The 14,922-nt window shown below is 35.7% G+C and overlaps 1 protein-coding gene across 6 annotated transcripts in view; it reads left to right on the top strand.

The window, feature by feature from the left end:
* Positions 1 to 12,750, top strand: part of IFT88 (intraflagellar transport 88) — a 134,356-nt gene extending 121,606 nt beyond the window's left edge. For all 6 annotated transcript variants that reach the window (XR_011994211.1, XM_025996644.2, XM_025996641.2 and 3 more), the window contains 2 exons: positions 12,114 to 12,224; positions 12,453 to 12,750. Coding sequence is in view for 5 of the 6 variants with exons in the window: in XM_025996644.2 (XP_025852429.1) it covers positions 12,114 to 12,224; positions 12,453 to 12,574 (233 nt within the window). In the remaining variant the exon portion in view is untranslated. The remainder of the gene's footprint in view (positions 1 to 12,113; positions 12,225 to 12,452) is intronic.
* Positions 12,751 to 14,922: the final 2,172 nt, after the last annotated feature.

Consider the following 14,922-nt stretch of genomic DNA (forward strand, 5'->3'; position numbering starts at 1 on the left):
ACTAGCAAAAGGTAAATATTTAAATGAACAGGTAAAACAGATGTTATATGTGACTCTAGAAATGTGGACATCAAAAGTTTTTCTTTTGATACATTAGTAGCAGTGGAACAAAATAAAGTCTGGAAATAGACCCAAACATACATAGTCAATTAACCTTTAACAAGTGCAAAAAGCAATTTTATGGGAAGCAGTGCTGGAATAATTGGACATCCACATGCAAAATATAATAATAATAACTGATCTATACCTTACACCATATACAAAAATTAACTCAAGATGGATATATATAAAACTGATGAATCACTGAACTCTACCTCTGAAACTAATAATACACTATATGTTAATTAATTGGAAGAAAAACAATAGATCACAAAATTGAAAACTATAAAACTTGCAGAAGAAAAAAAATAAAAATAAAAATAAAACTTGCAGAAGAAAACACAGGAGAAAATCTTCATGATTTTGGGCTAGCCAGAGATTTCTTAGCTATGACATTAAAAGCTTATGATCCATAAAATTTTTTAAAATGGATAAATTGAACTTCATCAAAATTAACTTTTACTTCTCAAAAGACACTGCTATAAAAGTGAAAAGGCAAGCCAAAATAGGAAAAATACTTGAAAAATACATATCTGACAAGGGACTTGTATCTAAAATATAAAAAGAGCTCTTACAACTCAGTAGTAAGTAGGAAAACAACCCAATTGTCTTTTTTTAATCATGAAAAAATATATTTTTTAAGATTTTATTTATTCATTTGTGAGAGACACAGGGAGAGAGGCAGAGACATAGGCAGAGAGAGAAGCAGACTCCCTACCGGGAGCCCAATGTGGGACTCCATTCCAGGACCCTGGAATGACAACCTGAGCCAGAGGCAGACGCTCAACCACTGAGCCACCCAGGTGCTCCGTCATGAAAATATTTGAACAGGCACTTCATGAAGGAAGGTCTATGAATGAGCATATATATGATAAGGGCTAATATCTAAAATATATAAATAACACCTATAATGCAATAACAAAAAAATAGATTTTAAAATAGAGAATTGAATAGACATTTTTCCAAAGGATGCATAAAGATGGTTAACACACGTGAAAAGATGTTCAGCATCACTAATGATCAGGGAAATGCAAATCAAAATTACAATAAGACATCACTTCACACCTGTTAGAATGACTGTCATCTCAGTGACAAGAGATATCAAGTATTGGTATGAATGTGGAATAAAGGGAACCTTTGTACACTGTTGAGAATATAAATTGGTGCAGCCACCATGGAAAACAGTTGGAAACTCTTCAAAATATTAAAAATAGAACTATCATATGATCCAACAATCCCACTTCTGGGTTTATATCCAGAGGAAATGAAAACAGGATATTAAAGCAATATCTGCACTCCCATGTTCATTGTAGCATTATTCACAATAGCCAAGATATGGAAACAACCTAAGTCTCTGTCAACAGATAAAATGATGAAGATGTGGTGTATATGTGCAATAAGAGTATTAATCAGCCATATAAAATAAGGAAATCCTGCCATTTGCAGGCACCTTGGTAGTTCAGTCAGTTAAGAATCTGCTGTTGAAAAAAAAAAAAAAAGAATCTGCTGTTGGCTCAGTTCATGATCCCAGGGTCCTGGAATGGAGTCTGAGCAGGGCTCCCTACTCAGCAGGGAGTCTGCTTCTCCCTCTGCCACTGCCCCTCCCCCTTGTTCATGCTCTCTTGAGCATTCTCTCAAATAAAATCCTTTTTAAAAAGGCATCATAAAAATTAATTTAAAACAAGGAAATCCTATTATTTGCAACAACAAATAATAGGATTGAATGGACCTTGGGGGCATTATACAAAGTGAGATAAGTCTGACAGAAAGACAATACTGTTTGATATTGCTCACATATGGAATAAAAAGCCAAACTTGTAGGAACAGAGAGTAGAATCATGGTTACCGTGGTTATCAGGAGTGGAATTAGAAGGTAAATTAGTTCTGGAAATACAATGTACAACATTGTGATTATAGTTAACAAAACTGTATTATATACTAAAAAGATGCTTGAAACTTAAGTGTTCCCAACCCCCCCCACCCCATGGTAATTATGTGACATGATGGAGGTGTTAACTAGTGCTATGTTAGTAATAATACTGCAGTATATATGTGTATCAAATCATCACATTGCATCCCATAAACTTACATAATGCTATATATATGTCAGTTACATCTCAACAAAGCTGGGGTGGGAGGAATAGTTCTCCAAAATCTATTCATGTTGGTACCTCCCCTGTTATTACCCCCATAGCACACAAACATATGCTCTGTACTGCTGTAGTTTTTATATAGATTTACTTTTATTCACAGGGATTTAGGAAAGGAAAACATGTCCTCAACATTCTGAACAATACACCATATTAATTATTTAAAATAAACTAAGTCATCAAAAATTTTTGATAAAGAAGGTATACAGATGAAAATTAAGCACATGAAAATATGGCCACTTCTTAGTCATTGGGGAAATAAAATTAAAGCCACGATTAGATACCCAGTAGAATGACTAAATGGAAAAGACTAACCATAACCAAGTGATGGTGAGGATGTGGAGCAATTGTTACTCTCATTCACTGTTGATGGGAATGTAAAATGGCACAACCATTTTAGAAAGTAGTTTGACAGTTTCTTTTCTTTTCTTTTATTTTTTAAAAACTTATTTATTTATTCAGAGAGAGCAAGAGAGAGGCAGAGACACAGGCAGAGGGAGAAGCAGGCCCCATGCAGGAAGCCCGACGCAGGACTTGATCCCGGGTCTCCAGGATCACACCCTAGGCTGCAGGCGGCGCTAAACTGCTGCGCCACCAGGGCTGCCTGACAGTTTCTTTTGAAGTTAGACATATATTTACCATACAACCTAGCTATTCTAAGATTTTACTCAAGAGAAATGAAAGTATGTGTCCACACAAAGACTTGGACAAATATATTCATAGCTTTATTTCAAATACCCCCAAACTGGAAACAACACGAAAGTCATCAACAAAGGAATAAATTGTAGCATGTCTACACAACTACTCCACAGTTAAATGGAAAAACACCTGAAACAACATAGCTGAATCTCTGCTGAATCAAAGAAGCCAGGTTTTTTAAAAAGAGCACACACATACGTAGTGATGGAAAACAGATCAGTAGTTACCTGAAGATTGGGATGGATGAATGGGGCGGGAAGTGGGAATGAGGAATTTCAAAGGGGCAAAGGGAAACTTTGGAGGGTGATAGATTTGTACTTCATCCTCATATTGATGGCTTTATGAGACTCCTCTATCTACACATTAAGTGTGTGCCATCTTTTGTATGTTGATTATAACTACATATAACTGGGGCAGGGACAGGGTTGGTCTCCCTTGTGATACACAGTGTAAAGAAAAGATTTACATGAGAGAAACGTGAGTCAAATCTATTCCTTTGCTAGAGCCTTAAAGCATCACATTGCTCTCTCCAATGAACTGTCTTAACTTCAGAAAGATAATAGTTTCCTAAAATACTACCAAAAATGAATACTATTACAGAAAATGTAGACTTTCAGACAAAAACAAAGGAAAAAACTAAGGTTACTCAAAATTTCTTACCCAGATAATAATGCTGCTAAATGTTGTAGCATGCTTCCTTTATTTGCCATCATATCCTTAGTAAATTTTAGGAGTAGAATTGCCAAATGTAAAGATGTGCAAACTTTTGCCTTTTTAAAAAAATCATGGTCAAAACCAAAAAAAAAAAAATACTATCTTAATTAACATTAAGTGTATAGTGTTAGTGCTGCATTGGTGTGCAGCAGGTCTCTAGAACTTTCTCATCTTGCAAACCTGAAACTCTATACCCAGTGAACAACTACTGCCCTTTTCCCCCTCTATTCTCCCCACCACTGGCAACCACTGTCTATTCTGTTTCTTGCAAAACTAAAACTGTACCCATTTCACAACAATCCTCTCCTACCCCCTAGCTTCTATTACACTTAGTATAATGTCCTCGAGGGTCATCCATGATGTAGCATATGACCAGATTTTCTTCCTTTTTAAGGGTGAGCAATATTCCCTTGTATGTATACACAGTATTTTCTTTATTCATTCATCTATTAATGGACATTTAGATTGCTGCTATCTCTCGGCTATTATAAATAATAATGAACAGGAGGTGTGCAGATATCTCTACAAGATCCTTTTGAATATATACCCAGAAGCAGAATTGCTGGGTCATATGGCAATTCTATTTTTAATATTTTGAGAAACCTTCTTACTGTTTTACATAGCACTACACCATTTACGTTTCTGCCAGAAGTGTAGAGGTACTGTACTTGGAGACACTTGTTATTTTCTGTTACTTGGTATTGGCTACCTAATGGGTGTGAGGTCATGTTTCATTGTGCTTTTCATTTTCATTTCCCTGATGATTAGTAATGTTGAGCATCCTTTCCTATACTTGTTGGCCATTTAAATATCTTCTTTAGAGAAATGTCTATGCAAGTTCTTTGCCTAACTTTTTAATTGGGTTGTTTATGTTATGGTTGTTGAGTTGTAGGATTTTAAAATAAATATAGATATTAACCTCATCAAATATATGGCTTGCAAATATTTTTTCTCATTCCTCAAGTTGTCTTCCACCCTGTTGGATTGGTTGCTCTGCTGCACAGTTTTTAAAGTTTAATGTAATCCCATTTGTCTTTTCTTTCGTTGCCTGTGCTTTTGGTGTCACACCCAAGAAATCATGCCAAATCCAGTGTCATGAAGCTTTCCAAACCCTGTGTTTTCTTCTAGGAGTTTTATAATTTCAGGGCTTACATTTACATCTTTAATTCATTTTGAATTAATGTTTGCATATTGTGTGAGATAAGGATCCAACCTCATTATATGGATATAGATATACACTTTTACCAACACTGTTCAAGGAACTGTCCTTTCTCCATTTTACACATGGTTTTTGCTACTTCATTCTATTAATGTGATATGCTATACAGATTGGTTTTCATATATTAAACCACCCTTGCATTCCAAGAATAAATTCCATTTGGTCCACATGATGAAGAAACATAGTTCTTTTAATATGTTGTCAAGTTAAATTTGCATTTTTAAAGGTTTTTTTATTATTATTTATTTATGATAGTCACAGAGAGAGAGAGAGAGGCAGAGACACAGGCAGAGGGAGAAGCAGGCTCCATGCAGGGAGCCCGACATGGGACTTAATCCGGGGTCTCCAGGATCACGCCCTGGGCCAAAGGCAGCGCTAAACCGCTAAGCCACCCGGGCTGCCACATAAATTTGCATTTTATTGAAGATTTTTGTATCAGTAGTCATCGGGGATATTGATCTATAGTTTTCGTATAGTATCTTTGTATGATTTGGGTATAGATGTTCTATGCTTTCCTCATAGAATGAGTTTGGAGGTGTTCCCTCCTTTTCAGTTTTATTTGGAAGTTTGAGAAGTATTGGTGTTATTTCTTCTTTAAATATTTGATAGAATTCTCCAGTAAAGCCATCTGGTCCAAGGGTTTTCTTTGTTGGGAGGTATTTGATTACTGATTAAATCCACTTGTTACTTCTAGGTCATTCATATTTTTTATTTCTTCATTAGTCAGTCTTAGTACATTGTATGTTTCTAGAAACTTAATTATTTATTCTATGTTACCCAATTTTTTCACATAAAATTGTTCACAGTAGTCTTCTATGATCCTTTTTATTTCTGTGGCATCAGTTGTAATGTCTCCTCTCATTTCTGACTTGTCTTCACATCTTCATTTGTTTTGTCTTTTCTCTTTTTCTCAGTCTAGCTAAGGGTTTGTTTTCTTGAATTTTTCAAAAAAAACTACTAGTTTTATTTTTTTTATTATTTTTCTCTGCTATATTGTGTTTATTTCTTTTCACATATTTATAATTTCCTTCCTTTTGCTAAGTCAGGTTTAGTTCTTCTCTTTTTAATTCTTTGAGGTGTTTATTTAGTTTTTTTTAAATATTTTATTTATTTATTCATGAAAGACAGAGAGAAGCAGAGACATAGGCAGAGGGAGAAGCAGGCTCCTTGCAGGGAGCCGGGATCACACCCTGAGCTGAAGGCAGATGCTCAACCACTGAGCCACCCAGGCCAGGCGAACCTATTTAGGTTATTAATTTGAAATCTTTCTTCTTTTTAAATGCATATATTTATAACTACACTGCTCTGAGCACTGCTTTTGCCACATCCAGTAATGGTATGTTTTGTTTTCATTGGCTTCAAGACACTTTAAAATTCCCCTTATGATTTCTTCTTTGTCTCATTGAGTGTTCAAGAGTGTGATTGGTATGATTTCAAACTTCTTAAATTTGTTGAAATTTGTTTAATAGCTAACCTATGATTTATCCTGGATAATTAATTGTTCCATGTGCACTGGAACATTTATCCTGCTGTTGTTGGATGATGTATTCTGTAAATATCTGTTCAGTCTAATTAATCTATAGTGTTGCAAGTCCTCTGGTTCCTTTTGATATTCTGCTCACTGATCTATTATGGAAAGTGAGACATTGAAACCTCCTAGTATTACTATGTTACTATCTTTTCTTTCATTTCTGTCAATGTTCCTTTCAAATATTGGGTCCTCTGCTGTTAAAGTGCATATATAATTATTATATCTTCTTGGTGAACTGGCCTTTTGATCATTATATAATGTCCTTTGTCTCTGTGACAGTTTTTGACTTAAAGTCCATGTTGTTTGAAATAAGTATGGCCACTCCTATTCTCTTCTTGTTACCATTTTCATGGAATATCTTTTTTCATCATTTCACTTTTAGCCTATGTGTGTCATTGTATCTAAAGTTCGTCTCTGGGGCACCTCGGTGGCTTAGTCAATTAAGCATTTGCCTTCAGTCTAGGTCATGATCTCAGGGTCCTGGGATCAAGCCTCGAGTCAGACTCCCTGCTCAGTGGGGTCTGCTTCTGCCTCTCCCTCAAATGTGTGCTCACTCTCCCTCTCTCTCTCTCTCTCTCTCTCAAATAAAATATTTTTAAAATAAATATAGTTTCTTATAGATAACATATAGCTGGAAATTTTTTTTAACCTATCAGCCACTCTGTGTCTTTTTATGGAGTTTAATCCATTCATATTTAAAATAATTACAAATAGATAAGTACTTACTATTGCCATTATGTTAAATTTTTTGTATGCCTTGTAGTTATTTTGTCCTTTTCCTCTCTTGCTGTCTTCTTTTGTGTGTCATTGCTTTTTTCACTTGTTTGTTTTTTTGTAGCAGCGTACTTTCAATCCTTTCTGATTTTCTTTTGTGTATCTTCTGTAGGTGATTACCATGGGAATTACATAAACATCCTATACTTATAACAATCTATTTCAATTTATTTTAAACTAATAACAACTTCAATTACACACAAAAACTTTACTCCTTTACATTGCCCCAACACTGTGTTATCAATATTACAAATTATATCTTTTTATCATTTGTATTCATTAACATAATTTCATACTTATTTTTATGATTTTATCTTTTATATTCTACACCTGAATTAAAAGTGATTTATGTACTACCATGGCAGTATTACAGGATTCTGTGTTTATATTTACCTTTACAGAGAGCTTTATATTTTCATATGATTTTTCTCTTATAATCTAATGTCCTTTTGTTTCAACTTGAAGGATTTAGCAATTCATGCAAGGCACGTCTAGTGGTGATAAATTCCCCTGCTTTTCTTTATCCAGTAAAGTCTACTTCTCCATCCTTTTTGAAGGATAGTTTTGCCAAATATTGTATTCTTGGTTGGCAGATATTTCTTCTTTCTTTACTTTGAAGATACCATCCCATTCCCTTGTAGCCTGTAATGTTTCTGCTGTGAAAGCTCATCATTATATGCTGGCTTCCTTGTTTATGATGAATTAGCTTTTCTCTTGCTCATTTTAAGATTCTTTGTCTTTGAATTTTCACTTTGATTATAATGTGTCTCAATGGGCATCTTTTTATGTCCATCCTATTTGGAGTTCCTTGAGTTCTTGAATTTGGATATTCATTTCCTTTCTCATACTTGGGAAGTTTTCACCCATTATTTCTTCAAATCTCTCTGCCCCATAATATGTATATTTATCTCTTTCTGGGACTCTTATAATACATATATTTATTTATGTCCCAAAATCTAAATTATGTTTCATAAGTCTCTTAGGCTTTCCTCACATTTCTTCATTCTGTTTAGTTTTTGTTCTTCTGAGATGGTAATTTCAGATGACCTCTCTGCGAGCTCACAGATCCTTTATTCTCTCTGACCACATCTGTGTTTGAATCCTTCTAGTGCATTTTCAATTCAGTTATTGTTTTATTCTTCAGCCTCAGAATTTCTGCTTGGTCCTTTTTTAGTTTCTGTCTCTGATAGTTTACTTTCATTCATGCTTCATGTTCCTGATTTTATTTATTGTCTGTCTGTGTTCTCCTGTAGCACACTGAGCTTATTTAAGACATTTATTTTGGATTTTTTGTTGGGTAATCAATAGATTTCCATTTCCTCAGGGTCAATTTCTGAAGATTTGTTTTGTTTCTCTCATTGGGCCATGTTTTCATGTTTCTTGCTATTTCTTCATATGAAAAAACAGCCACTTTTCTCTGGTTTAGGTGCCTGGCTGTGTACAAGGGAAACTGTCACATGTCAGCCCCACTAGAGACAATGGGAGTTTCTTAAAGCTTTTATGGTATGGTATGGCATCTTCTCTCAGCTTTTTATTTTATTTTATTTTTTATTTATGATAGTCACAGAGAGAGAGAGAGAGGCAGAGACACAGGCAGAGGGAGAAGCAGGCTCCATGCACCGGGACCCCGACACGGAACTCGATCCCGGGTCTCCAGGATTGCGCTCTGGGCCAAAGGCAGGTGCTAAACCGCTGCGCCACCCAGGGATCCCCTTCTCTCAGCTTTTATACGTAATTTCCCAATTAGAGAGGTTTCAGGATCTGTAATCTGTTACTTCCTCTGATATCTATAGCGCTGTAGGACCTCTAGCACTACCATAAGCTACTGAGCCCTCTTTTGTTCTGGGCAGCCCCCATGCATCCAAGATGTGCCAATTCCCCATTAGCGCTCTGAGTCAGGTGAGACCAGGCCCTTGGGAATCACTGCCAACACCACAAGCTGGACTACTGGATGTACATTCTACTCTAATTTTTCCTTGCTCAGGAAGAAGCCATGAGCTAGATCCTTTCCCTAGATCACAGCAAGCTGTGTTAGCTTCTGGGCATAGTGAGAGAATGTACTCTGGCACTGCAGCAAACCACCAAGCTCTCTTTTGTTATCATCAAGAGTATGTTGGTTCTTTATCAGCACTCCAAGTAAAGCAAAACAGAAACCAGTCTCTCACATGGTTCCCTAAAAAGCCAAGATGTTGGATATATGTTCCATCCTACTTTTTCCTCCCCAAGGGAGAATGTTGAGACTTTTTCTCCCAATCTGAGTTATGCCAGTTTGTGATAGGGACTGACACAGTTGACATCAGATGGCTTTTCTTACCTGTTTCAATGCAATTGTTCTTGGATTTGAGTTTATCTGGGGTACTGCAGATAAACTGGTTTCTGGAATTCTCATAAAGGTATTTTGGACTGTGTATTGTCAAGCTGGTATCTTCGTGAGGGAAAAAGTTCTGGAGATTCCTCTTCTACTATCTTGGTGACCACAAAATTAAGTGTTGATATATACTACCACATTAATCTCGAAGGTTTGTTCATTTCACTTACCTGATATTTTTAAAATCTTGGCCATTTTAATAGGCAATGTTGAATCTTACATTTAGAATTATGTGGAGGTTTAAATTATGTAATACTTGGTACCTACAAAAGAATCAATTTAGCACTCTTCAGTTACAAAGCATATAAAATTAAAATTAATGAAGCTATCATAAAGCATTAGAATCAGAACGTTACTCCTATGCCTATCTATGTGCTTTTTCTCACACCACCTCCTGCCTTCCCTACAGATAACCACTGTGAGTGGGTTTTGGGTTTTTTTTATGTTTTATGTATATCCAGGTTTATATTTTTTTAGTTTGCCTTTTCACATACAGTTTTATCATGTATGCAAACACTTTTTAATTTTGCTTTTTTTAAGCTTTATAAAGATGGTATCTAGAATTCTGACTTGACTTTCTTCACTTAATATGTTTCAAAGGCTAAGTAAATTTAAATATTTTTATATGTTTATTAACCAATTGTATTGCTTACTCTGGGATTGGTCTATATACATTGTCTATTTCATTGGGTATTCTCTTTTTTCTGGTATAGGTAAGTTTCAAGAATCCTATTACTCTAAATTCTATTATTCTAAGATTTTTCTCTTATAAAAGTATCATTTGGAAGTTTTAATGTTAATTGATTGATAATTCAGATAAATTGATCTCCAGATTCTTGTTTTTGGAAGCTATTTAATATGTTAACTTTCCTTTAGGAAATAGTAATTGTTGTTTGTTACTATGGTGAAACAATTTTAATAACTTGTTTCATTATTTAGGCATAAAACTCACCCATACTTATAAATGCTTATTGATCCATTTACACTTGCCCATGTTACTCAATGAAAGTTGATTGAAAATTATGAAATGAGAATATTCATGATATGCCCTCACTGATGTTTTATAATAGAAAATGTTTAAAAAACATATTCATGGCTTTTCAGTTGGGCATTCGGAAGTTCTTGTAAGGAAGTCTATTTTTATTTTTTAAAGTTTGCTCTTTTCACAGAATTGGAATCCTTCAGTATGTTAGGATTTCAGAAGTGCTATGGATGGCTGAAGGAGATGTCAGAGTTTTGTTTTATTCATATAGATAACGTATATGAATATGAAAAGTGAAAAAAGAAATAGTGCCTACAATGGTTTTCAAACTCTTTGACTTGAGCTCACTTAATCCCGTTGAAAGATACCCATTTATCCTTACAGATGGAAAAGATGGACCTAATTATAACAAAAAATTAAAATAATAATAATAATAATAAAAATAAAAATAAAAAAAACACAAAAAATTAGAAGGGAGCAAAATTATAAAAACGAATACTAAAATGTTTACACCCATTCAGTGTCTAAAACTAAGGATTTTATTTTCCAATAATAGCAGTGGGGGGAAATAGTAATGCTTTTTATAAGAACTTAGACTCAAAATTTTTGTTCGGTTGGCCACCATCAAAATATGGGGATTTTAAAGACTGCCTTGTTTTGGTTTAATCCCAGAGACGTTATCAATACACTAAAATATGAAGTATATTCAGCAAAGAAATGATCAGTATATGTTGATGGACAGCTCTTATTAAAAGTGAATCTCCCATAATAGGAAAAAATGGCATTATGGGAATTTTAAGGGAAAGAAATAAAAACTGTAGAGCTAGGGGAGTGTTTCTTTTACAAAATATATTGGAAATTTAAGGTTGAGAATTACTCCCTAGTATTTCCTACTAATGTGAGTATTCAGCCCCGTTTGAAAATCTTCAGTGATATGGATTGCAGTTTTTCCCATGGCAGCCCGTCCGTATTTGGATGCTATAATCCTTTTAAAGGTTTTCCTTATACTAAGCCAAAATCTACTCTGTATAGGGCAAATCTAATCCTCTTCTACATGAACATTTTCCAAATGTTTGAAGAAAGTAATTATATGATCCAGGTCCTCTCCTACCTCTTCTGCTGTTTTTCATTTGATGTGATTTTAGGACCACTCACCAGCTTTGATAATGAGGTTGATGATACAGCTCATACTCATCTTACGACTTCCAGTTTGTCCCTTCTCCAGTTGCTCTTTGTTCTTTCCTAGGTTATACTTGTCAACATGGTCTCTAACTTCTCACCAGTGAATCTATAAAATTGAAACCTGTATACAGGTTTCATACATGTGAAAGCCTACATATAAAGAGTACTTCTAAGTGGTTTTATCTATGTTAAAGATTGCCAACAAGAGGTTTCTTTTAAGTTTCAGGAAACAAGAATTATATTCCTCAGAAGTTGGCTTCCAAATGAAGCAACGTGTTTTTTTGTTTGTTTTTGCAACCTGTTTCTTGGCAAATAACTATACTTTAAGATTCATAATATAGCGTTATGTTTTCTCAACATGTAAAACAAATGCATTTTTATCTTTGTGTTTTCAGATAGTGGCCAGAACTGTAGTGCCAGTAGTAAAGGTGAACGACTAAGTGCCAAACTCAGAGCTTTACCTGGAACAAATGAACCTTATGAAAGTAGCAGTAACAAAGAAATAGGCAAGTGCTGGTGCTCCCCACCCAGTTCCTACAGGCTTAATCAGGTCTGGAGAAGATTTGGTGAGATGGCAAAATGTATAACTGGGCATTAAGAATTTTTTATATACAGACAAAATTTTAAATGACTTGGGAGAGCATTTCTGCTCACTCAGTTCAGATTATGAGATTAATTGGTTTCACATTTATTGTGTTTATTATTCTAATGTAACAATCTGTTTTGAAACCTAGATGCCTCCTATGTGGATCCACTTGGCCCTCAAATAGAAAGACCAAAAACTGCAGCCAAAAAAAGAATCGACGAGGATGATTTTGCTGATGAAGAATTAGGAGATGATTTGCTTCCAGAATAATATACACTTTAAAATTTTACTTACTAAATGAAAGAAATTACAAGATAATACTTATGTGAAATTTTGGATTAAACACCCAGATTTTAATTTTGTACACTGTCAAAACCTTAAATAAGTGTATTCTACGTGATGGGTCTAAGTTTTGTTTTATATGGAATAAAAATATGTGAAACTAATGCTTTCGGCTAGTGCTAGTGACTTCCTTACTCTTGAAAACATTGACCACAGTAATAATTACATTTTGAAGCTAGCACCACCTAGTACCTACACATACATGTTAAGTATGTGGGTGTGCTCACAGAAATTTACCCTTACTACTGCAGTGTATGCTGATATTTTCTGTGATTCCATTAAAGTGTTAGCAATGAAAACACTACATTGATTTCATCATTCACAGCTTGTAAAATACAGTGCTAGGACATATCACTGATGGATCTGCAGTTAAGCTTAATTACTTAGAGTTTAGAAACTGTTAAGTCTTTAGAAGGTTTCCCTCACAGGGATTATAATACTATTAAAACAATTATGTTTTGGATAGTATAGTGAGAGAAAATACCAAACCATAACCGTATTGCTCTTTTCTGTATTTCCTTTCTACAGTCCAGTAGCATGTACCAATAGCACTGAGCAATGATAGCTCTTTTCCCATTCATGACTTGGGTGTGATCCTGGGGTCCTGAGATTGAGTCCCACATCAGGCTCCCTGCATGGAGCCTGCTTCTCCCTCTGCCTGTGTCTCTGCCTCTCTCTCTGTGTGTCTCTCATTAATAAATAAAATCTTTAAAAAGAAAAGAAACTGGCAATTGTATCAGTTGCTGTGAAGATGAGTTGACAGGTAGGCAGGTTGGAGGGGAAGGGAAAGATTAGAACTCCTAGTATCCTGGGCAAGACTGAGAACAGATTTTTATTTATTTTTATTTTTTTAAAGATTTTTATTTACTTACTAGAGTGAGAGCACAAGCGGGGGAAGCAGCAGAGACAGACGGGGGAGCAGACTCCCCACTGAGCAGGGAGCCCAACACCAGACTCCATCCTGGGACTCTGGTATCATGACCTGAGCCAAAGGCAGATGCTTAACCAACTGAGCCACCCAGGTGCCCCTGAGACCAGGTTTTTAGCAATAGAAATAAGAATTGGTCGATTCAGCATCCATTTTGGAGGCAGACATAAAAATATTTATCCAATGGATTGGATATGGGTTGCAAGGGAAAGAGGAAAGGATGAGGAACTGAGAGGAGTGGATGTGGGGGTGGGGATCAGCTATGATTTAACCATGCTAGATTTGAGATGTCTCTTCAGCATCCAATTGGAGATAGAAACAATGCAGTTAGATTTACAAACTTGGCAATTAGAAGAGGTAAGGGCTGGTGATGCAAGGTGGAGAACTCAGTGTAGAGATAGTATTCAATATCACTGCAATTGAATGAGACCATTTAGAAAAGCTAAAAGAGAAGTCTAAGTGACCAGCCCTGGAGGTCAGAAAAGAGGAGGTCAGTTAAAAAAAAAAAAAAAAAAAAAAAAAACAGTAAGTGATGTAGGAGGTTTCATATTTGAGGGGAATGAGACTTCCAGTTCTAAAAAGGATGCAAGAGGTCATATTAGGCCAATGCTCCCACCGTAACATCTATGGGGGGAAAGCAACAAATCATTGTAAGAATCATGTTTAAAGTCACAGCTGTGAAAGCAATAAAATTATAATTCTAGATTGAAAAGAACTCTTTCTGATGAGTTGATGATCCTGGCTGTCTTCATTTCATCTCTGGAGACATTTGTCAGTTTTGAGCATGGGCTGAAAATAAGGGTTGGCCAGAAAAAGGGGGTCTTTTAGGGAAAAGAGAAACTAGCAGAACTTTCAGTAGTTGTGTGGTTGTGGTTGGCACAACAAACTAAAAACTTTGAGAAGCCCCTAATTTTTTACCAGTTTTCCACCATGGGCATTTGCTGAGCTCTATGGTGGTCCTGGAGTCTGGGGAACTGCGCTGTTAAAGTTTTTAAAGCCTAAGGAGATTTAAAGTTAAATGTCCCACAGTCTGTCACATTGTGTTAAATGTCCACAATTTGTCCTTAGGGGACAAAGTTCTGCTATAGGGAAGGGCTTTCCACAATTATGCAACCTGTCTATCCTCAAGACATTTGCTCCTGGGATCCCTGGGTGGCGCAGCGGTTTGGCGCCTGCCTTTGGCCCAGGGCGCGATCCTGGAGACCCGGGATCGAATCCCACGTCGGGCTCCCGGTGTGTGGAGCCTGCTTCTCCCTCCGCCTGTGTCTCTGCCTCTCTATCTCTCTCTCTGTGACTATCATAAATAAATAAATAAATAAATAAATAAAAATTAAAAAAAAAAAAGTGG

Source organism: Vulpes vulpes, chromosome 9 (assembly GCF_048418805.1).
Source record: "Vulpes vulpes isolate BD-2025 chromosome 9, VulVul3, whole genome shotgun sequence".
NCBI lineage: Eukaryota > Metazoa > Chordata > Mammalia > Carnivora > Canidae > Vulpes > Vulpes vulpes.